The sequence below is a fragment of the Gymnogyps californianus genome, chromosome 21 (assembly GCF_018139145.2).
Source record: "Gymnogyps californianus isolate 813 chromosome 21, ASM1813914v2, whole genome shotgun sequence".
NCBI lineage: Eukaryota > Metazoa > Chordata > Aves > Accipitriformes > Cathartidae > Gymnogyps > Gymnogyps californianus.
Window position 1 is genome coordinate 3,303,086 of NC_059491.1, and position 26,985 is coordinate 3,330,070.

Consider the following 26,985-nt stretch of genomic DNA (forward strand, 5'->3'; position numbering starts at 1 on the left):
ATGACGGTGGAGTTCGAGGAGTGCATCAAGGACTCGCCCCGGTTCCGGTAAGCGGCGCGGCGCCCCGCCGTCCCCCCCCTCCCGCCCCCCGCTCCAGCCCAAGCCCCGGACGCGCAGCCCCTGCGGCGGAGCAGCGGGGCGCGGGGCGCCGCCACGTTCCGCTCCGCTAATCGCTTTAGGCGGCGGGGGGCCGCGGTAAGCCGGGGGGGAGCGGGGGACCGGGACACGGGGACACGGGCAGGGCCCTGCCGGCTGCGCGCTCCGCCGGGCCGAGCCCCGGCAGCGGTGGGCCGGGGCGGCCGCCGGCGCCCTGGGAAGAGGGGAGCCGGGCCAGCCGACCCCCGGCCCCGCGACCGGCTGGGGCTGGGGCTGCCGGGCCCACCGCTCTCCGCCGAGCGCTGGGGGTGCCGCGGGCCTGCAGGCGCTGCCCGCTCCTGCACTGCATCCTGCCCGCCTCGCCGCCTTGCCCGGCTCGGTTCGGATGCTTTGCAGATGAAAAATTACTGATTGTAGCACCCAGCAGGCAGTGCCGGATCCCATTCGTGACAGGGTAAACTGGCATCACCCTGTGGGGATCAGCTGGACAGTGCTGATTTAAACCGCCCGAAGAGCCAGTGCTAAGAAATACGGTCATTTGCCATGCAGTCACATTCCCGTCTCTCGGAGGGTGGATTTTTTCAGCGGTCTTGAAAGAAGGAATCCAGGCTATGACAACAAAGACTCCGTCTTGGCTGTGCTGCATGTAAATCAGACCGCTTCAGAAATGCCCAGGGCTGGAGAGGAGCCTCCACATTCTGGGTACAGATGCTCCATTGTGCCAGGAGCATCCTGGCTAGGTGTCCGGATGGGCTAGGATGTCCTGATGCTATAAAGGGAATATCAGAGCTTCCATAGCTAACAATCTGCTGCTGCTTTCAATACTGTGCCTGGATGGGGACAGAGGGAAAGAAAGACAATAGCCTGTAGAAGCAAGTTGGTTGGCTGTGTGTACAGGGGAAAGAGTTATCAAGGGGTCTCTCCTTCCCTGCAGACATTTCTTGTTGTTCCTTCTCAAAACCTTTTTGTTTATTAAATAGAACAGTTTGTATTTTCCTTTAAGTGCATTTAAAAATAATTTCTTGGAATGCAAGATTCATATGAAAGGCTGCAGTGGTCTGTTGCTGTGGCTACTCTGAACAATTGTCATTTTGTGTATGTATGTGTGTGGTTGTGTACAGCTGCAGGTAACACAAATACCTGGGCAAGTGCATCTTCTTTATCCCTGCATATGGGAATACGTAGGGCTCCTCCACATGTTTTAATTTTAGTTGCGTGGTAAGATCCTGCTCCTTCTTGTTCCAAAGCTGGTTCCGAAAGTGCAATGGACAGTGTCATGTGAGATGACAGGCTGGTCTTATTTGTGTGCCTGGTTGGTATTGGAATAATGGGAGTTTTTCATCAGAAAGAAGTTAGATGCATGGACAGGTTTGTAGAAGGTATGCAGCTCCTTCTTTAAACCTCTGCACACTTAGCATCAATTAGAATTTATCCGCCCCCCCTTTTTCTTTTTTGACTGTCATTTTATCCTATTGTGCTGCAGAACATGTGAACTGTTCAGTGGCATCCTTCCAGAGCACTGACTTCACTGTCCAGATGTCTCGTTCCACATGGCAGTGACCCTTTTCCTGGTGACGTCAAGATTGATTGATATGCTTATTTATTTATTTTGCCTTTGGTGTGTGTGGGCTTCAGGCCAAGTTTCTTAGTATGCAGGCAACATCATTCTGCTCTGTCTGCTCCATCCATAAAAACAAAACAGCTCTCAGAGCACTGTGTTGGACCTTTATCAAAAGCCAGTTATTTAAGCATGGAATTATGAACTATTTCCCAAATGGCCAGACACAGTCTGCCTGTTACAGGGAGAACAAGAGATTAGACTAGAGAAATAAGCCTGTATATTTCAGGAAGGCTGAAGTATACGTAGCAGGGGAATATGTAAACTACGAACACCTCCAACAGTGAGAAAATACTGACATTAGCAGGCCTATGGCAAAAAAAAAAAAAAAGAACAAAATAGAATTCTTCAGACTTTCTCAAAGGGTACCGATTTTATCCTCCTTGTATGCTTTTCTTCCTCCCAACTCTTTAATTAGTTCTTCTGTTACAATTATTTGTTTATAATACAAGAGAATCCTTAGATGCCTGTAAGGGACAGGACTTCTTCCATAGTGCATGGCAGAGATGCTTACTAACATGTCCCTAAAATCTTACAACTATAGAAAAAGTAAAATACCATACAAGCTAAACTATATACAAAAATATAGATAAAAATGAGGTAAGAGAAGGTAGCATATAATCCACTTTCTCAACAGAGACTGAGACAGCAATAGGTAAATTCACTTGCCATAGGAAACATCTGTGGAAGAGGCAAAAATTTAATCCAGATTTCCCATACCAGTCCCTTAGCTAGGAATCACCCTCCCTTTTCTGCTGGCACCCACTGCTGCACAGAGCCCTTTTGCACTTCCCGGTGAAGGGTTGTGCCATCTTTTACAATTGGCTTATTCTCCTCAACAGTGAGCCTTCAAGATAATTAAATTGTTTTCTGTTTGTTATACACAGGGAGAAAAAAAAACCTCAAAAAAAATATTGCACAGGCATAAACAAACACTGTATTAAGCATCCCATAATAAGGCTACCAAACTAGTCTACTTTAGCAATCAAATCCAATTACGTGTCAAAACACTCCAAATCAATACTCAATATACACTCAATCCATCATTGCTTCCTACTTTATAGGGACCAGTTGCTACAAAGAAAACTTTAAAAAAAAGAAAATTGCGTTACTTAAATATGTATAGATCTTTAGATTGGTAGATAAGCCTTATTTCTGTAAGGCATCTTGTAGAGACATGTATATTCAATTCCAGTAAACAAGTATAATTACCTTGAAAGACCAGTTCTAGCACATTTGAATGCAACCCCAATAGATATTGTGGCTTTCATCTCCCTGACATGCAGAGCCTTCTGTTTAACTAGCAGGAGTCTGGGAAATCCAGAAACACGTTTCTGACTTGTTCCACTCGGTCACGGAAGCCAGTGGTCTGAAGTGATGCAAAGAAGAACCCATTACTGCCCCTACCCTTGCAGATCTGTTAAGCAACAGTGCTAGATGAGTAAATTTCGCTCATTCTTGCAAAATGGAAGTCCTCGGGCTTACTGCCAGCTCCCAAGGCTTACCCCCCTACCTTTATTCCCTCCTTGCTCAGGCAAGAGTCGCTTGGTACTAAGGGACAGGTAGGGACATCATTACTCATTCTGGGTGTAAATGCATTCTAGGAACAATCAGGAGGACAAGGGAAGAGTAGGAACAAATTGCAGAGGTTGGACCTGGCTGTAGCACTCTGTGGGTCACAGAAAACCCCAAATGCCTCTGTGGTAATTCCCACAAGGGAGGGAAATAAGCGGTTATTTCCTTAACTAACATTGCTATTGTAGTTGTTGTTGCTATTAAGTAACCTTATTAATCAGACTTGTTGTGAGGTCAGGGTTACCCACTACAGAGCGGGCTGCATATCAGTGGGGTGAGCCAGGAGGTGCTGCGCTCTGACTGTAGCACAGTGACTCAGATGCTGGAATCTTCTCATGAGGAGCCCTTACAGCTACCATGACCTAAGGGAACAGACAGCTAACAGCATCCCTCCGTATACATCCAAGCCCCAGGCCACCAAGGGACCTCTGTACTGCTTAGCAGGAAAGGGAGACCTGCAATTGAGGCATAGGCTACACAAGACCATGTACGTGCCCAGATCTGAGGGGTGCCAGTCTTCACCTCCCCCATGCCTCGCAGCCTCTTGGCTGGCTGTAACGCAGTAGTTCAGAAACTCACAGGACTCCTTGGAGCAGCACTGTCATTAGGCAGTGACCCACAGACATAGGCAGAGATGTTTGCTCTAGCAGTGTGCAGCACTGCCTGCACGTTATTGCGGCTCTCATTAGGCAGAGAAAAATGCAGGCATGTATTCTAGCTCCGTGAAGGATGCCAGAAAAAAAAAAAAATTGTCATTAGCCAGAGGAGAAGAAAGTGGAAAAACAGGTACATTTAGAAAATATTTTCTCTTACTAGGGTGTTTCAAACAGAATGGGAAGAATTAAAACCCTTAGTCAAACTGATCTTCCTAAGTCTGATAACAGATTGAATTAGACAAGTTTAAAGCTAGCATAACCAGTTTTAATGCATCCATGCTGTGTGAATGTGTGTTAGTGAAGGCCTCTGCAGAAAAAAACTTTAGTGGCTTCTGTGTGATTTGTGTCAATTGACGCTGCACGCCATTGACATGCAGTTTGAGGTAAGCCAAACTTATTAGCTTAAGTTGCTTAAAAGCAAATTTAAATTACACCCAGAATGGCCAAAGAATCTTCATCTGTTTAACTGTATCAGTTTAAGAAAAAGAGCACATGCATTGATTTGAAATTGGTTTTTGTTACACAAGGCTTCTTATGTAAGCAAGATCCTTGATACTGATTGCAGTTGCATGAAGATACGCCTACGTAGAGAGCTTCTTTTTGAATCACAGACTAATGAGTACAATTTCCATCACTTGCTGGTTTAGTTGCACGAGAGAGAAGATATTATCACAAAAGCAGCACGATACTATCTATATCAATCATAATACCTGTCTTTATCTATTTATTCTATTTCTTATCTCTTTATCATTGCACTTCTAAAGTCAAAGAGTCTGAAGAATGTAAAGGGAGAAGTCAAAGCAAAGATGTCACCATATAGTTACTTCCTCTCACAGTACCAGCCATGAGATGCTCTCCCAGTTACAGCAGTCCATCCTATCCATCCAGCCCCTAAATATCTATACATCAGTGTGGTGCTTTCCAAATGCAGCGAGGCTTTGTTTCCTCTCCTGGCTTCCAGCCACCCTTTTTGGGTATCACTTTAAAGTGACCCCAAGTCAGTCATACAGAACCAAATCTGGCCTTTACCAGGGTCGTACTGGGGCATGGTTAATGGTGGGGTCCATCCCTAATCTATTGGGTTGGCTCCCCCCCCGCCCATGTGTATTTGTGGCAGTTTGTACGTGACGTGCCATACCTAGACTGAAATTGTGACAACTTCACCCAAAGGTGCCTCCTTTGCAATCGAGGCTGCGTTACATTTCAACTGCTCTTGGGTCAGGTGAATCACATTCACAGCCGATCACAGCAGGACCCTTGCGTGGCACAGGTTTTTTTTCCTCCATAGGTGGTATCACAGAAGTACATGGAAGCAGAAGTCCCTTAATCTGAGGTTCCCTGTCATCAAAACTACCATGTGAATCCTGAAGTACTTGGGAAAAAGCTGCAGTCCTTCAGCCTGCATTACTGTAGGCAGATCTGAAGGTATTTATTCAATGTATAGTCAGGGAAAATCCCCTGGTACGAGAGAACTGACTGGGTGACAACTGACTTGAGATCTCTGGCTTGGCTTCATAAATGGTATTTTATGCCAAAATTTTGGCAAGCAGTTTCCTTAGTAACTTTGAATTGTGAACTGCCTAAGCAGGGTATACTAAAGGGCCAAGGTTCTGAAGCTAAAACCCCACTGATCCATCCCAACTGTCCAAATCAGGAAAGGATTTTTTAATTATTTTTTTTTCCCAAGATAAAAGTGCCCAGACTTAGAAGGTATGAGTTTGTAGTGGATGATACTAAACTCAGAAATGCAATCTGTCAGGCTGCTCATGGGAGCTACAGCTCCTAAGTTTCATGGTGTAGCATACGGACAAGAGAAATTTTGATATTTCATAATTTAACGATTGACTTTGTTACCAGAATAACACTCCTGTAACACATCTTGCTTTGTAATAGTATGCACCCTGTAAGAACATCTGCAAACTTTGAAATTTTTCTAGTTGTCTAACAGATCACTTTCTGAGTTGGAAGTTGCTTGCTGTCATTTTCAGTAGCTGTTCCTCTCTGTTGTCTTTCTGCTGGCTGGGATGTATGTGGCTACACAGAGATGAAAATCATCTCTTTGGTCAGTGATAGTCTTCTGACATTTTCCTCTCTCCATGGCTCTCCTTCTGGTTGCCATGAGGTAAGTGTGAGGAGAAAGCTGTTCAACCTGAATGATTTTGCAGGAGAAGCTTTGCAAAGTATAAAACTCTGGCTGTCACATGCTAAGGGTGTGAGTCTGGACTGCTTTCTCTCAAAGCCTTCCAGAGGGCAACACCACAAGGAACCATAGGCCTTGTCCTATTAGGATGGCCAAAAGCCACTGAGAAAGCCAAGATCAGGGTTTTGCTAGTTGCTAGTTTTCTAGCTGTAATAAAGAATGTAAGAGGGTTGGAAGTTAGATGACAAAGCTTGCTAAAAGGAAAAAAAAACAAGAGAGCAATAACCCTGTGGTGGAAGAGGGTAATTAGACCCAGAGGTAGTGTGGCTGAGAGATGCTGATGCTAGCTTATCTGTGCTATTGAAATTATCTGTGGGAGAGTCATCCATTCTTCCTTGGTGAGTGCTGCATGTCTTGATAATTGTGCTTTGCTGGTTGTCTTGGCACCATACAGTGTCTCTGGATTCCAACCCTGCTCCTCAAAGGACTGCAGCATGGCCAAGTGAGCACGTAGAATAAGAGTTCAATGAAACATTATTTGGCATAGCCTCATTCATGTGGACTCTAGACAGGCTCCTGTTGAAATGTGTGTTACTGCAAAGCCAGCGAGCTTTGCATTCTAGGGATAAGTCAGACTCCGTTGTCACTCACACTGCTGAAGCTCAGGAAGCTGGAAAGGTGCCACAAAGCCAGTTTTGTGGTGATGTGAAACAATGGTGTCGAGCCTTCATCTGAAGGGAACCCAGGCTCTCTGCTAGCTAGAGTGGAGAATGGGGAGTCCAGGGGCTGCGGGCTACTGCTTGCTTTGGCACTCAGCGATTGTGCGACTGAGGAAAGTCCCTTTTATTCATTTCAACAGCTCCTCTGTTTCATTTTCCTTAGCTTAGGGAGAGGGACAGGATGGAAGGGTCACACTGTGTATCTGAGTCAAGAGCCTGTGAAATAATTAATGTTTGTGATGACAAAGCACCTTCAGTAACGTGATGCCATCAGCACTGATTGATTAATCATTCATTTCTGGTGATCCCTTTAGGTACGAAAGTATGGCGTTCCAGCACTGGGCTCCGAGGGGAGGAGGGCTAGAAAGGAGGGCAGTGTACTGCTGCCGCACACACTGGGGACCTCTCCCAGCCTGAGAGAAGCCAGCCATTTGCCTTCATTTCGTTATGCCTCCTAGAGACAGGAAAGCAGTGCAGACTCCTGGAGTCAGGCTGGGTTTTTTTGGTCTCAGTGGCATCATCAAGGCTGCTCTCCAGTCTGGTCAGGGAGAAGGGATGCAACAGCATGGTGGAGAATCCTTTGCCTGGAGGAGCTTGGACTGCGTGTCTGGCTGGCCTCCCCTGTGCCAGACATCCTGAGATGGGAGCTTGTTGCACATTATCAGTGTTATCAGTGACAGCCTCTGTTAATCTGTGTGCTTTTGCAAAGTTTTGCACTGTCAGTAGGGCAGTTCAGCTTTGACCTGTAATCACTGGATAAGGAATAAAGCACTGTCTCATCTGCTAATGCACAGATCAGGGCATTGTAAATTCTGCTACAACTCCTGAGTTAGTTAAATACATGCTAGGGGATCTTGCAAGTCCCCTTCTCCAGTTAAACAGAATTTTCTGATTTGTAGGACGCATACCCTGGGATTACTAACAGAGGTACAGTGAGTTGAGAGACCCTGTTCAAGTCACGTAATGGACATAAGGAGGCTGAAGACTTTCAGTTTGGTATTAGAGCTTAGCAGGGTAACAGATGAATTCAGGATGGAAAGTGTGTGCGCTAGATTATTTGAAGTTAGGAACAGCATGAAGGCTGAGACCTGTAATCAGAGCTACAAGAGTGACTTTGGGTCTGGATGCAGTTGTCTCTAGGCTGCGTCCATACTGTCTTACATACTTTGTCAGGTCAAACATGCATGCCTAGTCCCTGTTCAGATACATGGGGCTGGTGAGAGAGACAGTTTCCCCACGACTTAGCACTTTCCTGTAGCCATTGCAAAATAAGTTTATGTTGATTCCTGCACCTAAAAGCTACCTGAAACTGCTAACCCCATAAAACCTCGACTCTAAGCGTCCTAAACTGCTCTGTTCTCAAGGGGCAGTGGAAGAGCAGGGATGGGAGGGAGGAATGAAAATCAAGCACAAGAGCTTTGGAATCCCAAGCTTTTCTGAAATGGTGACGATCCCTTTAAAACCTGGTTTCATAACACTGTGAAATTTCAGCCACAGTATTAATTTTTTTGCAGCAGGAAGGCCGGTGGAACTATGAGTTTTTCTGGCTTCCTAAGCACTGGCTTTGCTTAAAAAACCAGGCTACTGCTAGCTTTGTAAGTTCGGTTATCTGGGATAAAGAAAAGAGCCCTAGACAGACCTGCAATCCAAGTTTGCTTGAATTTTGGGGACAGGACAGAATGTTTCCCTGGAGCCAAGAGTGTTTGCTTGCTTGTTTGCTTGCAGTTCTCCTCTACATCAGGGCTGTATTCTGATTTCAGACATTTACAGTCATTCCTGACTGCTATTTCCCAAGTGTTTGTTACACACACAGATTGTTAGCTCTTCCCATAATTAATGTGGTTCCTGTCTAATGTAAAGCTTGTTTTAAAAATGAGGGTGGAGGAAAGGAAGTGAAAAAAAAAGAAAGCGGATTTGGCTCCGTGCTAACACGATGCCATGCTAACTTTTCCTGTGGGGAAAGGAAGGTGAACCAAGAGCAGAATTTGTTCCCTCTTTGACCAGCAATTGCAGACGTGGAGGGACAGGGGAAAGCAGGCATCGTGGCCAGTATGGAAGGCTGAGATTTTTACCTGCCAGTAGCTTTCTAATTGCTGCTTTATCTTCTCTGACACACTGCAGAGCCTGCTCTGTTAAGATCTTGGAATGGGCAAGGCAAGGAATTTGAGGTGCAAAATTCCCTGCATGGAGTACGTTGGAGCACTAGGGAGCTGTGTGACTCCGTCCCGGGCCAAGGGGATGGACTACATGGCATAACTGCAGCCCCACGGAGATGTGTATATCTTTCAGGCTGCAAGGAGGTGAATTATGTCTCTACTCCCCGGTACACAGCAGCTAGAATGTAAGCTGCCAGCCTTCCTCTCTGTAGGACCCCATAGGACAGGGAGCAGAACTAGGATAATGAACAATTATTCCTATGGACTGCAAGGAGGGTGGAGGCTGATTTCCTGCAACTCCACTGCATCCATGCCTAGCTGCATCCAGACTGGCCCTCAGCCCAGAAGGAGCTGCCCACAACTGCAGTCACAACACCCATGTGGCTGGCCATGTACCAACAAGGGAAAAGCATCATGCTTAATGTTCTGCCCATTGTTGTGCGAGCTGCTAGAAGAAAGGGAAAAGTGTTTCTACTTCTATTGCAATAGATTAGAAAAGAGGACAGGCTATGCTGGAGACTCTATTCCTCTAGAAGACTTAGAGAAGAGTCTTTATGTGTTTCTTCCTGCACATGCTTGGTGGTGAGGAAACTGGCTTTGCCACCAGTTCCGTGCGTACGAACAGAGCCTAGGCATGCATCTGCCCTGACAAACTAGGCGAGACAATACCAACACAGGTCAAAGAAGTAGCAAGTCACACATGTTGCTGCAGGAGCTGGTTACTCCTCTGAGCCACTGCTCCCAAAAGAAGAAAATGAGGCAAGATAATTGCCCCTGCACAAACCTCTTGGCAAAATGTTCCATTCTTTTCACTTGATGGGGTAAATGTTTTGGCTTACTGGAGAGGGTTTGTTTTAAAGCAGTGCATCTACAGATCTTTTTATTTTTGCATGTTGCTGTCTCCTCTGGCCTCTCATATTGTAAAGAAGGGAATTCAGTTCAGAGACTTTAATTTATAGGAAGGAAGAAAGGACCAGAAAAAAATAACGGAAAGGTTGTATGTCTGTTCTCAACAGCCCATACCAATCCACTGAATACAAGGTTAACTAAATGCAGTGTGGTACATTTACAGCAGAGTGTGCCCACACACACGTTACGTTTTTGTCTTGCTTCACCTTATCTGCAGAAGTTTACTTTGCTTATATGCCAGGTCTCCTTGAGGGAGGCGGAGAACATTCTGTTGCTCTGATAGTTAACCATCACTTCATTCACTGTGGCATAACACACACACATGTACATGGTCTCTGAGAGTAATCGTTCTAGTACAGAACTTTTACTGAATATAGCAAGGGAATGGCTAAAAAGCAAAGCAGTATATTCATTACAGTGGATTAAAGGGATGATGTCAGAACTCATGGGTGGCACATCCCAGAGTGAAGTGCTCATTCACTCCTTAAATAAGCATAAAGTGGCACAGTCTAAACAGATTATATAATATCAGAGAGTGAGATAATCCGTTCTCTGCATACCCAGTCTGCTTCATCACACTACAGCAGGGCTTAATAATTTCCATACTCTTTATTAAATGCTACTGCTAATAGAAACAGCATGTGTGAACATGTGTGTAAGTGCATATGTGCACATGCAGTGTTTCCAAGGGTTGGATACATCTGCCTGTTGATAAGGTAAGAGGATATTTTATGGAAATAAAATTTAGCTGTATGGCCTGCATGTACATGCATTCAGATGCAGACATATAGCTTGTAGTCCTTTCTCAGCATCCAAGCAGCTGTGCCAGTCTTTATTTAACAGTACGTAGAGGAGACTGACATATGGTTTTGTCTGCTAAATCTCTGACCATCGGGCTGAAAATAAAGTATACTACGTGTGTAAATTTTACAGACATGGTCCACATATATTGCTACAGTAAAGTATCTCCATGGACATAGGGAGCAGCTAAAGGAGATTTATCTGTACTCCTACGACAAAGAAAAGTTAGGTTATGCAAGTATACACACTTGTGGCTTGCTTTGAGGCCATTTTATGCCCATGCACTTGAGAAGAACACCAGCTTAAACATCAGCATGGTCCTGCTGCATTTGCAATATTGGGGTAATGCAGAAATCTCCATAACTATTTTGAAGAATGGCTATTTAAGCATGTCAGTTGTTCCTGCTCCATTCTAGCTCAGTCAAACAATGCTGTTTCCCACAGCTCAGTTTCTTTTCAGAATATCACCCCTTTGTTCTCTCTGATAAACCCAGTTTTTGGCAGGAAGTATGGATTTGTCCCCGCACTGTGACCTCACCCCAGGATGTAGGAAACAGCCACTGTGATAGCACTGACATAGCAGGAGGCCCCTTTCCCTTCCCCACCCCACCCCACACTTCCCACACACTTCTCTTCCCACACACTGCTCATCCCACACACTTCCCGGCTTTTCTTGCTTGCACCATCTGGAGGCTGGCACTTCAGATGGTGCTCTTGGATTTGCAGAGAAGAGCCCACCTGAAGGTTGGAAGAAGAGAAGGCAGCAAGCTGACGTTTGTAGAAAGATGCCTGCCTTAAGTGTTCAAAGAGTGTAATAAAACCAGTTCTGCCAGATTGAGTTTAGGAGTTTGGAATAACGCAAGCTCTTGATGTACCACTGACTCATCTGAATTCAGAGATAATGCATAAAACTATGGGAAAATGCCAAACTAGTAAACAGGACTGAGACAGTGGAAAACTCCAAGCTGATATATATGTTGATGGGATGGGAAAAGGCTTCTCTCAGAAGTCAAAATGCTATAGCATCTAGCCTCAGGGACTTTAATCTTTGCTTGTGTTCGTCACAATTATTCATAGTTTAGTACTCCATACTTCTCTTTTACCTGCAGTTCTGAACTGTGTGGGTTGAGATGAGATGTGAGATGCCAAGAAATGAAGAAGTGGAAGTTTCTAGCTAAGTTTTCAGTATGGAGGATGAATATCTGTGAATCCTACAGGGCTGAACCCTGTTGTTCTGACCCTTGACTTTGTGCTTCAATTCTTTTTCTGCTGCTGAGGCCCGGTTACTACAATGCCAACTTTGTTCTCCCTTGCCTGGGCCACATCATTCAGTACAGAAGACGTATTAATTTTTACTCCAAGCAGCACTGGTCCCGTTTCCTGCCCAATGATTCCCTCTACCCCCAACATTTTGGCTTTTTGTGTGAGCTTGGGAATTTCCTCCTTGTATATGAGCCTAACCATCCTATCTCCAGAGCAGGGTCCAAAACAACATCGGGTATGCAGCAGGACAGTAAGGTACCTCTTGCAAGGATGATTTACTAGCTCAAAGGGATGTGACAGTCCATCATATGGCCACAGAGAGCAGATAAGCAATCTGTAGCTGGTAAAAGTCCTGCTAGCTGCACTCAAAAGAATGTCCTTTTCTAAAGGTTGATGACTGAGACACTAATCCTTTACATGAGAATTAATTCCCCAACCTCAGCCACATCACAACAGTTCTGTTCCCTCTGGAGAAGTGTAAGAGGAAGTCAGAACTAGAAAAATGGGACCATCCCCAACCCTTGAGAGTAATAAATAAAAGCAAGGGATGAGTAGTGTCTAGGACACTTATTCGTATTTCCCCCAGCAAGCTTTCATGCATCACCAGCTGAAGTAGCACAGCCATAAACTCTCATGACTTTAGGAAAGGGTTGTGTTACTTACTGGTATCAGTACTGTACAGGAAAAAAACAGTTGTTTTGTGGCACTGGGACACAGCAAAAAACATTTGGCACCTCCGAGAGGGCACAAGTGACACCCAGCTCTCCCAAGGCAAAGGCAGGGGCAAGTACCCTCCCTTGTTGCCCCGAGGTCAGTCAGCATTTTCAGCACTTCTGCTGCCAGAGAGGGCAAGACCTTTGCTGTGTTTGGCAGGACACGACACAGGAAAAGCCTTTCAGACACAGACAAAAGGAGCATAGAGGTTGGGGAGCTCCAGTTCTGAGCCAAGGCCCAGGGGAGGGAGAGAAAAAAGAAACAAGGAGCATTTAGTGCTGAAAGAGATCCCTGCTGGGGGAGGGTGGATTGAGCTAAACTATGGACTAGGGGAAGTCTCAATAAAGCTTGCTGGAACTTGTCCAGCCCTGTTGGTAAACGGATGCCGCTGAGTTCACTTGGGGAGAAGACAGAACTGTTTGATGCAAGTTTTTGATAAATCCATTTTGCTTGTAAAAGAAAGCAAACAAATGTCATCTGAGGAGTTGCATGCCCACATGATGTTTCTTTCTTCAGCTCAGATATTGCTGCATTCAGTCTTTGCTGTGCAGTTTCCATATTGCCACTGCAAAAGCTCAATCCTTGCGACCCAGGAAGGGAAATGCCTTCTGATGAGCAGACAAGCAATCTCTGCTCTAAAGTTGCTTAGCAAGCTGGATCAAAGTGTGTAGGAAAGAAAAAGTATCACTCATGGGAAAATGCAAATGACCCACCTGATGAAGTCGTGAGGGTGGAGGATGTTTGGTCATTAGCATGCCTGTTTCTGGGTGTGTGTCTCACTGGAGTCCTGTTTGTGGAACTTGTCAGATGGATGAACTAGCTCGAGAGGGTCAAATAAGGCAAGTTACCTCTCTCTGTGGGAGACACAGCAGGCCCAGGTCAGCACAAAGCAAGAGCCAGAAATTTGGTTCAGGAGAAGTCATCTTCTGGCTGCACAGTGCCGTTGGACTGACAGGTGTGTTGTGGTGTCTGCTGCCTCACCTAGTCTGCTCATGATGAGTCTCTGGATGATATTTTCTTCTCCAGAACTCAAAGCCCTCTCTTGCATCCTTCTTCTGAGTGACATTCCAGGAACTGAACTGCACACTGTGATTCTCAGAGAGGCCTGGAGAATACTGAACCGCAGGAGTGCAGTTGTCCATGCAGATTTCAGATGCAGAGACCTGTATCTCTTCCTGGACTTTTCTCAAAGTGTATTAGAGGTGTGGTGCTAAGATCTACTGCACATTGAACCAGAGAGGTTGAATCTCGCAGCTGTGTCATTCTTCTGCAAAACAGATATTCAGAACAGAAAGGGGAAGGTAGAGATCCATTCAGTTTGATAACCAGAAATATTACTAGCTATTAGCAGAAACAGTGCTATGCTCTGATGAGCTAAAGATGGAAGTTGCTGTGTGGTAGCTACCAGATGATCTTTGTCAGTTGCTCTGCCAGTTCATCAGCATTAGTGCACATGGCTGGCCCGTGAAATGGTCCGCATGGAGAATCCATCACTTTGAGGCGCTCAGCTCAGCATTTTAGCTGAGAAATGACTTTCAGTGAACTGAAGGGGGCAAGAACAACGTTGAACAAGAAACGGGTAGTCCTGACTGCTCTGGCAAGTGGAGAACCCCCTTTGCCCTTAGGATGGTGCCTTTTTAAAGTTAACTGTCTGATTTACTGTCAGTCAGACTGCAGAATCCCTGAGAGGTCAATGTTCCTTACTGGTTTTACCATAGTTTGCACAGACATCTGCATACTGCTGATCTGAAACCACCAAAAAGGCTGTGTAGAGAAGAGACACTACCCTAGGGAAGCACTCTAGTTCAATACTATTTCCTGACCTGATCTACCTGTCCTCACCAAGTAGTTTTCTAATGGGATTTTCCTTTTCACACACACTGAAATAGCAATATTGGAAGATTAACAGTACTATGACATTGTTGGGCTGCTTCCCTTTTCTCTCAAGATTTGAGAAGCTGCTCAAGTACTATGGGCAGAAGTAGGAAATAGTTTGCTGCAACTTCTGTCAGAATTTCCCCCCCAAGCTGTAATGATGAGTGGTGAAAAGTAAACTGCCTTCTGTATAGCATTTCATCTCTGCTTTATGTACACATTATGATCTGCAGATCAATCAGGGTTGGATGGTGAGAGATCCAGATGCTCAAGTTGCTATTGTCTCCTTGAACATTTGGCGGTGGGTTACAAAAGAGAAGCTGGGGGAAACCTGTTATCATGAGATACATTACATAAGGAGTGCATTAAAAGAGCTAAGGAAGGATTTCATCTTTAAGCCATTAAATCCTAGAGTAATTTAGGTTGGAAGAGACCTCTGGAGGTCATCTAATCCAATGCCCTTCTCAAAGCAGGTCCAACTAGATCAGGTTGCTTAGTGCCTTGATTCTCCAGGAGCTCAGACTAGCTATCAGAAAGTAGTGATGAAGAATTCAGTGTATGGGAAAAGTACTTGGTAAACTCAAATACTTTAATAAATTCCAGTGGGCCTTTTTATAATTTGAACATAAATGAGAAGCAATACTGGAAAAAGTCTGTACTTGTGTATATATAGCAGAGTGCATAAAAGCCGTATCTGTCATTGTATGTCTCCTGAAGAGAGGTGTCAGTTTTTGCTAAATACTAATGTACTGATTTAAAGTCAATGGAACAGCATGCAACCAAAATATGAAGTCTTATTCATCTTGCTTCAAAACTCTGTCTAAACATACACCTCCAGCCTCTCAGTAGAAGGATAAGAGCCATAAACTGACATTTAGCACGTTTCAGACAAAGACTTGGATATTTCTGTAGCTGTGCAAAACATGTGCAAAACGTTATGAACACTATTAACAAAGCTAGCGCTAAGCTAAGTTTAGGCACAGAGTCTCTTCACCCATGAGAAAACATACTGGAAACGGTTTTAAGGGTTGTATACTTACATCTAGCCTCCATGAAAAACATGAGTAAATAGAACACCAAATACCAGGAAAACATCTGTATTCATGTACCAGTGAAAAACAGATTTGGGCAATCTGTTTTTCATGTCTTGTTGTACTTTCCCTATTTTAATTGTTTATCTACTTGGAGGTTCTTGTAGCATTCAAAATCTGTGCTGAGACCACCTCTGACTGCTCTTAACAGCAGGACAGCAAGCTGATGTCACTTGCTGGCTGTACTAGCTTGCTCGTAGCACGCTAGTAATCCAAACCCCATCTTGCAGCAAGACAAGCCAGCAATCTCTAACTGTACTGCCCATTGGGACTTTATAAGGAGTGAAGAGTTGAGTCTGCTAGCTACTTGTAGTTCCCTAGCAGGAAAGGAGCTGAAGCTGATAGATTTGATGACATGTTCAAGTGTTTGAGCAATCATTGGGCTCAAAAAGGGAAAAGAAATTTTTCAGTTGAGCCTTTGAAAAAAACAAATGAGAATAAAACAACGAGGAGAGAGATGAGGGCCCTGTGTCTCAGAATCGTTTCAGTGTCACTTACATCATCTGAGCTTCTGCTGTTCTACCTCAGTTTTTTACTGCAGAAAACTCTCCTGTGCTCCTAGGATCAAAAAGCATTGGCACAGCATTCCACATCTGCATCATGCTTATAGCCATCTGTAGAGAGATTTTAGTCAAGATTAGAAATACAGCTTACTCCATTATCCTGGAACAAAAATAGGAGACTCAAACCACTAAAAACAGCTCTTCTATTGCCATTTCTCCATTAAGCAATTGGTACAGTTTATTCCAAAGACAGACGCATTTTAATGATGAGTGAAATCCCCTCCACACTCCTTAGTTCACAAGAGTGACAGTAAATGAATTACTCTTTACAAAACATAACATGAACCTCGGATTAAGGTAATAAAAGCAATTCAGTTTTTTTTTAAAGTGACTTAGATGTGAGTGGCTTTAAAATTACTTGCATAATCTGTTTTTACCTAGGTTTCTCCCACTTATTCAAAACACAATGCAGATCTCTGATTGAGCCAGCAATTTCCAACAGGGAGATCAGCAGGGCTGTAGGAAATGGAGTACTATATGGTTCACTGAAAAGGGAAGCAAGGGGAAGTACACATCTATCTTATAGTAAGAGCTGATGAACCGAGAATAACATGGCTGCTGGCTGCACAAAGTAGTTAAAAAGAACAGGTAGCAGAAAGCATTATTGCTCCAGTGAGTACAAGTGGATCAGACTGGTGTATGGAATTAGCATAACACTTACTATAAATAGATTTATCTGGGCCAGAGTAAATCTCAGCGATTTTGACCAGAATGACGAGTCACCTCTAAATGAAGCAGATCCTTGCTGCATTCAACCACAAAGAAGTGCTTCAGCCTAAACCACAGTCCTCAGTTGATGGGAGGAAGATAGAGCAGGTCCTATCACAGAGCCAGGGAGACTTGCCAGGCAATTCATTTCCCATTACCTGGCTGCAGACCGGGTTGATCACGCTGAGGATGCAGAGCTGTAACAGACTCTTTGCAAAGCAAAACTGAACCAACCACAATTCCCTGTGTCGTCCAAGCTCCCAGGAGGAGTGCAAACAAGCCAGCTTGGTTTCTTAGAGGCCAGTGGCAGCCGTGCTCTCGTGGCCAGGCAGGTCACACTGGCCTTGCAGGGTTGCTTCGGGACACTCCAAACTGTAGGCTTCAAGAGCCAAACAAAGCTAGCACCTCACAGACCGAGCACTACTCGCTCACTTCCCTCCAAACACAAAGTCTTCTCAGCTTTTTCTCCCACCCCACAGCCAGCCTTCCCTCCTGCTGGTGGCCTGTCTCCTAGCAGGGTCATTAGGTACAGCTGAAGCCAGCTGAGAGCTCTGCCCAGGGTGACATTTGGGGAGGTTTAACCCTCTGGTGCTAAAAGTTTTTAAATTATTATTATTATTTAATTACAGAAGAGGCAATGGAGGGATTGGAAGGAAATTAAGAATATAGATATACATCTATATATGTATTCCCTTGAAAGAGGGGAAGACTTGTAGTTGCCCTGACCCTCAATTTCCCTCCATTCTTTGGAGCAGGACCTCTCCCAGCCAAGGTGGCGGTGTGGGTTAGTGCTCACCTTATGGCTGGTTTTACTGGTTCCCTGTTCCCTTTCCCCAGCCCCTCGGCCCATCCTAGTGTTTGGCCTTTTGCAAGTTCTCTCTGGATGTTATGCTTTTCTTCTGATTTATGGTTTCCTGTGGGCTTGGAGGAATGTGAGGCAGGAGTTGCATTCCGCTTTGTCACTTCTGAGCAGAAAGGGAAACAGAGATTAGTAGCAACAGGTCTTGGTTTTTGTGGAGGTTTGCAGGCTGATAGCAAAGCTTTAGGAAGGATCAGAGCTACTCTGTGGTGACATGCCAGAGATTGGCTGCCTTGCTGAAGTGCTGAAAGTCCAGTGAGCCATAGACCAGGCAGAAATCATTGCAGCCATTGTTCCCATTTAGCAATAGCATAGACACGGGTGCTATCAAATACAAAGAGCAGCCCTCTATTTCTTATTCCAGATGATTTTTATTTTAGATAATCTGAATGTGCAGAAACCCTCCACAAAATAGAGCAAAGGCCATGGTTAAGACTTGGCAAGCCAGCAGAGTGAACCTTCCCTTCTGCTGCGGATCTGAGAATAAACTAGTCACTGCACAAAGAGAGCCTTAGAAATGTGAATATAAAGAATACAGAAACCAGAATACTGTGTGTTATTCCTGCATATCCTCCAGGAACATGTGGTGGTTTTGTAGTGCCCTTGGATCATCCCTGTGTCTGGGATGGAGGCAAAGTCCTGTTAGAGCATTAGCCCGTGAGATGGTTCAGGATACGAACTGCCAGAGCAAAGCTGCTTTGGCTCTGGGTTGAGTGGAAGACTGAATTTAGTGTCTTTTGGGTTGATTGGTGTGTCACAGTCACCGGTTCTGAGGAGGTTTTGTCAGTTGTTTTCCAAGTCAGGCTTGTGTGATCTCAGTGATCGAGAATCCAGGGCTGTGGCTTGGCCTTGACTCAGCCTCAGATCAAAACCAGGCACTCCTCCCCACATGAACTCTGTCTCCTTGGCCTGTTTCTTTCCAGGACATCTCATTCAGGGCTCTGCATTCTCATCTTCCCTTTGCAGTGAGAGGATGTTGGCTGCATGGAGGATGCTGACAAGATTTCCACTGTTAGATACCTCTATTTGTCAGACCTGTTGGGCTCCCTGCCTTTTGGGCAGGCGTGGGGAATACTTGCAAACAGGGGTCTTCATAGACTTCTCAATGAGCTGTACACGGGTCAGGGTCTCTAAACACAACCTGCCTGCTATTAGAGGCCATAAACTCTTCCCTTGCCACCACTCACCATGCTAGGTACAGCACAAAAGTGTGGCAAGTAGCTGCGTCTGTCTGAACAGCATCCTTAGCCTGGCACGTGGTTAGTCTGTGGATCACTGTTGGATGGCCATAATGGTTAGCACTACAGGTGGATATCCAGCTTGTAGTTACATCTTGCCAGCAGCTTGTATTAGCTGAATGCAGATGTGGTTTTATTTCACTCAGTGTACAGTTACACTCCCTCTCTTTGAACAAGGCACATAGTAAAATATTTCCTTTGTTAATCTGCTGTGTGAGTCTGTAACAGCATTTTCAGAACAGAAATGCTCATGTGTGGAAGAAAAGCCCTTTTTAAACAATGTACTGATAGGCAGCGGTCCTGCTTCCCAAAGCAAATGAGGCCTTCATTAATTAAAACAGCAGCAGTTGAATCTCCATTCCAGTGGATGGAGATGTTCACTTAAATCATGGCTGATATAAATAGCATTACTCTGCCCACTGCCTCTCTGCTTATTAAGCTCTCTCTGTGATGGAAGAATGTGAGTGACTGTGCAGAGCATCTTAGAGGTGCTGTGAACTTGCTGCTTGGGGATGCCTGTCTGAAGGAGGCAGCTGCTCTTCCAGGGATGACATCCTTTCATTCCAGGTGCTCAGGCAATTGAGAGCAGAAGTAGGCCAAGATGTGTCACACAGTGAACTGGGAACCCCTGTCTGCAGGATTAGTGCCAACATCTGGAGTGTTTTGGCTCCAGTTGTTACTATATGGGCAGAGAAGAGAGCTCACTGGTCAGCAAGGACTTGCAAGCATGTAGTTAAATGCTATCTCATTTCCAAAGTGAGGATGATGCAGTGCTATCATCTGACTTTATGGAGGGGTTGATAATGCCTCCCACCTTTGGCTTTTCTCCTGTTCTCTTGTATTCTTACTTAAAGGCCAAAATCCGGATGTGCTAGGCACAAGGTAGACAGGGAATGGGCTGCTTCTCAGCATTGCCTGAACCACGTCACCACACAGTGTGTGCATGCTTATTGTTGGGTCCATTATGGAGCAGCTGCAGGCTTGAGAACATCTGGCTTTCTTCCCAACTTCCAGTCTTGTTGCAAGCCATATTACTTCCAGCTTGCTTTTCGTGATTACCTTTCATTTTTTTAACAGAGGTTTTGAGTTAAATTTATCTTACAGGCGGCGCAAAGTACTGGATGAGGGATCAGGCGGATCAATTCTATTCTTGGTTTGGGTGGTGACCTTTTGTTTTGACTTCCTTGGGTCACATTACCTCTCCTGTGCCTCTCTTTACTTCTCTTGCTCTTTGCCTGCCTTATCTACTTAAACTCACTGGAGGTGCGACAGTCTCTTTCTGTGACATTGTATAATATCAAATATATAGGGGTTTCAGTACGCTTGGAGAATGCAGTTGCTGCTGCAAGTAATGCCAACAATAGCATCCTTTTCTTTCCTTATTTTTCTATGGGTGTGGCTTCTGTATGTATTTTGTAAGCATTAAGTAGTAGCCAAAACGAGTACAGAAAAACATAGCCCGTGGCTTGACTAGTCATATAAAGATATTAATAACCATGCATACAAAGGAAATCATTAAGGAATAGGCAGTGTTCCTAATTGAATGCTTCTTCCCCATTCATGGGAGGAAGGGTGTGAAATCTTTCTTATGCTTGCCAGCCCGTATTACAGAAATCAGTCATTAGCCCTATTTGTGCGACAGGTTAGTCTGCAATGTGGAGCCAATTCACAGGGCAGGGCTGGGCTTTCTTTGGAGCTGTGTGAGGAGCTAGGAGTGCAGGTTTGCAGGAATTTCTGTAATTTTTTTCCAATTTTTATTTCAGAAGTGGAATGGGCTGAAAAATTGGTCAAAGAAACTCTGTGATACGAAATTCTAAAAGTAATTTTTCATTTGAAAACTGTCATTCCATTTCCAGCTGGGTTCAGATCTTATTGGGAAACTTGCAAGTCAAAGGAGCTCAGTTTCAAAGTGCTGGAAGCAGAACATACTGGTCCATCTCTTCCTTCCAGAATGTAATATTCCCAGTCTCAACACAGTCCCATGAAATGTTTCACTCTGGTAAATCAGCACTTCCCAATGCCAAGGCATTCTTTCAGAAAGTACTTTTTTCTCCAGAAAATTCCCAGGCAGCTCTACATTTAATGTGACACTTCACAGATTCTGTGCCATCCCAGGCTGCAGTGTTAGCTGCAGAGTTAGCTCTTGGCCCTAATGATTGCATAAGCAAAGCCTTTGATATGTAATCACTCCTACTCAGCGCTGAGCAGGAGAACCTGTTTCACAGGGAAAGGAAGCATTTGTTAAAACACACCAGTTATATCCAGTGCTGTTCAGAAGTTTCTTCAGCCTTTCCTGTCAGATTAGTGCATCGCTGTATTATCCAGACGTTGTAAATAAGCATTAACAGAGTTCTTCCTACAATTCTTTGTTAGATAGGGAATTAATCTCATTTTAGAGCTGGTGATCCGAGGCTAGAATATTAAAGGCAATTAAGTGCCTATGGAAATACATGGGTGGCTTGTGGAATTTTTAAAAATCGCTTAAATCCCAGTATCAAGTAGACACAGGCTGAAGTATATAAAATATGTTATAAAAACAACAACAAAGGTAATATTAGCTAGTTCTGCTGGACTTTGCACTGAAACAGAGTAGAGCCTTCTGATGACATGGTGATGGCAAGATACAGAAGTGGAGGGTCGCATAGGTGTCTTGCTAGTTGCCTTTCAGAATAGGTATCTGGAGAGGCAGAGGGATGCACTCCATGTTCTATGCAGCTAAAAGCACCGAATAACTCTGGGCTTTTGGTCATGTAAGTCTGTCCTCACACAAAGGTCAATGTGCGTAAAGAGTTTGAAAAATTAAACGGCATTGGACCAAACGAAAGCATTAAAATTTGCCTTTGTACATCAATGTAACTCACAGTGGCTTCTGCAATGGTAGTTAAATACCAGGCCAGATTTTGGTTGTGTTTACACTTGTGGAAGTTTGCTGAATTTATTGGGCTGGTATAAATGGAGGAGATTTAGGCTAGTGGGGGTGGAAGTGAATGTCCTAAAAGAAAGCCAGAACATTCACAAAAACAAGTCTCATTCAGTCTTAAGTTTGCTTTGTGGTTTCCTTGTGAATCAGAGAAGAAAAAGGGAGTGGGAGGAGGGGAGAGAAAAGATATTCAGAACTCAATCCAAAACCAACCCCCTTCTCTCCGCCCAGCCAATATCTCTCATATAAGACATTTGTTTCTTCTGGCAATAGAAGGAAACCTTTCCAGACATTGTCCTCTGAGAACTGCTCAGTATTTGCAGTTAAAAGGGCAGTGCACATGTAAATACGTGTGCACTAAGAAAGAGAAAGAAGAAAGAATAACTGTTATTGTAACACAAAGCACAGGTTGTTTTATTTTTTTGGCCCCAAGAGTTCACGCTGCATCACATACAAGGTTTTATTTCATGGAGCACTTCCTGATCTGCAGGGCTTTAACTGCCTAAAGCACCAGACCCCCTCAGTTAATTCCTGCAGTGACCCTGATTTCTCTGTTGATGGAGGACATGATGAGGACTCATTTCTTAATGCTTTAGGGCTGTACATGTATCCCCAAGTCTCAAAAACATTGGATAAGAAGAGCAATTGTTTTCTTATCTGTCTTCATGAATCAGTAACAAAATTTTTTCCCACTCTACTACGAGAGGCCAAGCTAATTTCTTAATCCCCATCCTACTTCTTCAGCCTCAACAGGGAGGACGGAGCTCCTGGCATTGAAATGATTTTCCTTGCAAAGGGTGCTGCCTGCAAGCTGGTCTTAGGTCCCAGCTTGGAATGTATCAAGGAAATACCTTGAGCCAGCCAGCCAGTGTGTAGTGTTCGTGTAGAGCACATCGCACTTGTGGAGAAACTTGGCTAATCCAATTGTTCTGAGCATGCAGAGTGGGGCTTGATGGGGGCTCAGATGATGCAGCCTGAACATGTTCCCCAACAGGTTCACATTAAAAGCAAGGTGTGGGCCAGTAAGAACACAGTGCCCATGGAGCTACTGATGTTGCATGTCTTGAGAGCTTCATGTCCAGGCTGGGGACTACTCTGGAAAATGAGCTTTCAGCCAGCGTGTTTTTGTAAATGGCCTATATGGTCTTACGAGTTAGTCAAAAGAGCCTTATTGGCCTTTAAATCCAGCAAGCTATAATGTATTAAGCGAAGGCCCGTTAGTACTGTGGAAAGATTGGGAGGGTTGGGGCGCAACCTGTTTTAGCAGATATAAAAGGAAGCTAATCAACTAATACAAAGACACCTAAGAATGACATACTGTCCGTTACCCTGGGATCTGTGGCATGGCTTGTTTTAAACTGCTATGTGTAAACCTTTCAATAGGATTATTTTGGAGGCCACACTAATTAAGGGATTATCCAATGAAAGTGGTAAGATGCTCTCTGTGCCTTAGATAATGGGACACTGCTCCTTCTGTGGCTGGGATAGAGATTCAAGGACTGTGTCTCTGACAGGAATTTGCTTTGAAACCGGTGATTTTAACTGGAAGCCTATATGCCAAGGGGACTGGCGCGTCATGCGGAGTTGAAACATGGGTAGTTTGGATCTGCTGTGCAGCACTTCCCGGTCTGCAGTACTTCCCAGTGGCTTGTGTTTTTTTTTTTAACGTCAGATTTACTGTTGTCTTCCATGCACCATGGGTCCACTTCTTTGAATAAAAGCTGTTGTGCTGAGACAAGCTCGAAGTTTAGTTTTGCTGCAAAGGCAAAGGAGATGTCAGGAGAGCGGTAAGGCAGGGTGCACATGAAGAGGGCATCAGTGTTTGTTCCCAGGAGAGTGAAGTTCTGAATGTCGCTGCTCTCAGGGGCAAAAGAGTTCCTTCCTTCTGGAAAGAGAGGAACATTTGACATTGGCAAATGTTGGCAAGGTAGAATCAATGGACGGGATCTGTGTTTTGTGGCTTGAGACTGAGGAGGAAGGTGCTCTGCTCTGCTCTGCTGCTGGCCTTCTGAGATGACAGTGGGACTTTCATCCCCATGTGTATCCCTGTCTGCAGGCTGGAGGAATGCACTGACCTCCTCTGTCACGTGCTTGTCGTGGTTTAACCCCAGCCAGCAGCTAAGCACCACACAGCCGCTCACTCACTCCCCCCCCAGCAGGAATATCCCTTTGGTCAGTGGGGGTCGGCTGTCCCGGCTGTGTCCCCTCCCAACTCCTTGTGCACCCCCAGCCTGCTCAATGGTGGGGTGGGGTGAGCAGCAGAAAAGGCCTTGACTCTGTGTAAGCACTGCTCAGCAGTAACTAAAACATCCCTGTATTATAAACACTGTTTTCAGCACAAATCCAAAACATAGCCCCGTAATAGCTACTATGAAGAAAATTAACTCTACCCCAGGCAAAACCAGCACAGCACTTTAGACCTACCTGTGCTCTGAGGGAGCGGGGACTGCCGCCCCATCTCTCTGTGGCTGCTGTTTGTATGAGAGGTATTCCCAGTGAGCTAGAACTGGTCTTGGAGTGACCAACTGGAAGTTTCTGGTTTGGGTAATGCAAGTATGACTGGACAGTCCTAACTGTCCCTACTGCTTGCAGACCACAAATCTGTGAATTCCCGTGTCATTTTGCCATTGATTTTGATGATTGTGTTTATCCTAGCAGCTTTCTTCAGTTTTCCCTGTTTTACTAGTATCACAGCGCTTCTCCACTTATGGGAGAGTTTGAGCAGCAGGGCCAAAGGCACTTGAACCTCTGGGAGGTAGATTTTCCAAATGACCAAGCATGATGAGCAGGGAACAATTTCAAAAGGCTGGTCACAAGTGTCACAGTGAGGAGTGCCAATGCTGAATGCCTCTTGCAAACTGAACTCCTTTTGGGGTTTGCAAGGGAGAATTCTGGGGGTTCTGTGGGGGTCTGGGCCCCGTACTTCCAGCAGAATGGGGTGACTGGCGGGTTCAGGTGCCGTCGAGAGCTGGGAGCGTCACCCCTGACAATGGAGCTGCACTGACAACAGTGCCGGGCTGGGAAACGTAAAGCAAAACCCCAGCACTGAAAAGGCCAGTGAGGCTCAGCTTTGGCAGAGGGTCGGGAAATCTCGCAGAGCAGGGAGAATCGTGGAGAGCTGGCCAAGGCGAACACAGCTCCAGTGTTGGGGCACACAATGGAGTTCCTGTGGCGGAGGCCACAAGGCAGGGCATTGTCTGTGGCCCCAAGTGTGCCTGTGCTCCACGTGCAGAGCCATTAGCAGCTAATGAGTTCGAAATTCACCGTCAAGGCAGAGGACAAGTAGCAATCAGTGCGAGATGATACTGTGCCCGTAGAATAGGCTCTGTGTGGTTGTCTGTTCCGGAGCTAATGGGAACAAGAGATGAAGTGTGTGTGTGTGTTTGTGTTTAGGAGGTCACGGTGACATTTATCACTGCCATTGCAGCAAAAGGGACACCTGCCACTGGCAAACTGGAACGTTTGCCTTGCTCTGCATTTGTGTATGTGACTTTCTTGCCACAGTCCCTCTTTCTCTCTCTTTTGACATTTCAGAGACTGTCAAGGGACGAGAAGGGTTCAGAGCCAGGCCAGGTGCACGATCAGTGCCCACGGTTCTGAAATACAAAGAGGCATAGGAAGCAAAGGCCTCATCTAATGAAGCCTCATGGCAAAACTCTCTTTGGCTGCAAGGATGCAGAACCAGTGCTGAAGGCTAGATTCCCAGCTGGCGTAAATCAGAACTGAAACTCTGCCCCTGAGAGACAGCAAAAGCACTTTTCTCCTGCTTTGCACTTCCCTTTGCTAATCTACCCTTGCCTCTCTGCATCGTTTTCCTGCCCGCCCCCCGGGACTTGCAGCATCTCCTGTTATTGCCAATGTGTCTTTTCCCCTTACCGTTCTCTGGCTCCCATTGATCTCTCTGAAATGCCAGGTTGTATTCCAGGTCTAGGTTTCAAACAAGCAGGCTCTGCATCTTCTGCCAACTGTGTGTGTGTGTGTGCATTGTGGTTATGCATGTGTGTGGGAGAATGAATATTTAGGAGTAAAACAAAGTTTTCTCCGCAGCAATAACTATGATAGACTAAACAAAATCTTGCACACATCTGCAGTCCAGCTATTTCTGGTGCGAGGCAGGAGGCTTGCGCAGCATAGCAGAGTCCACCTAACATCTGCCAGTGGTGCTTTTTTTCCAAAACAACTTTTCTGTGGAATTCTGGTGAGTCATGGGCCCTGAGTCTACCTGCCACTCCACACCATTACCAGCAAGGTGCAAGGCTGCACTATTTTGCATAAAACAGATTTGTTTTCTAACCAAAAACCTGTTTAATCCCTACTGACATCGGAAGATTTACCTCTGTGTTCTTCTGTTATGAATTCAATGTAGATCAGTGACAAGGTATGCAGCCTTCATTTTCAGGGTCTAATTCATCACTTGTGCAGGTAAATATTTAGTATGTGATTTAAGGCCTCCATTTAATAGGTAGACATTTAACAGTCAATTCTGCAATTCATCACCCACCTACTATCACTATACATGCCGATTCTGCCTATGTCCTGCCCTCCTGGCTTAGTATTAAGGATGATATTTGTGGCAGGAGTGGGGTGGGGGGTGTCTCAGTGTCTCGTGCTAGAAGATCCAGCCTGTCTGCTTTCACTTGCTGGCCAAAGTCACTTCTCACACCATAGCAGTCATTCTATTAGGTTGCTGAGGATTAGCAGTTGATAATTAGTTTGTGATATTTAATTTTTTTAAAGTTGCAGCTTCTGGTAACAAGTGATCACATGGGACCCAGAGAAATCAAAGACTTAATGGTTCCAGAGAAAAGCCCAGTAGCCACAGGCAAATAAAAAGAATTCATGCTTCTTATTTTAAGATATGTCATATGTTTGAAAGTGTGTCTTCTGGAGTCACAGAGCAATGCAGTTCCATGGACAAGGACATCTGTGGTGTCCTTGCATTAGGCAGTACCAGAAATGAAAGAGACACAATGGTCATGCAGACCTCCAAAATACCTCATCCTCGATTTTGTGCCTGGCTTTACTGTTTGTTTGTTAGTTTGCATAAAAGCATACTGAACATATTTTTATTTAGAGACATTTAG

At 45.0% G+C, this 26,985-nt stretch overlaps 2 protein-coding genes across 2 annotated transcripts in view; both read left to right on the top strand.

The window, feature by feature from the left end:
• The window catches only part of ACAP3 (ArfGAP with coiled-coil, ankyrin repeat and PH domains 3), a 95,332-nt gene continuing 68,347 nt past the window's right edge, over positions 1–26,985 (top strand). Inside the window, exon 1 of the mRNA XM_050909301.1 lies at positions 1–47. Coding sequence (XP_050765258.1) covers positions 1–47 — 47 coding nt within the window. The remainder of the gene's footprint in view (positions 48–26,985) is intronic.
• The window catches only part of SDF4 (stromal cell derived factor 4), a 248,560-nt gene continuing 238,946 nt past the window's right edge, over positions 17,372–26,985 (top strand). The window contains exon 1 of the mRNA XM_050909304.1: positions 17,372–17,382. The gene's annotated coding sequence lies outside the window, so the exon portion shown is untranslated. The remainder of the gene's footprint in view (positions 17,383–26,985) is intronic.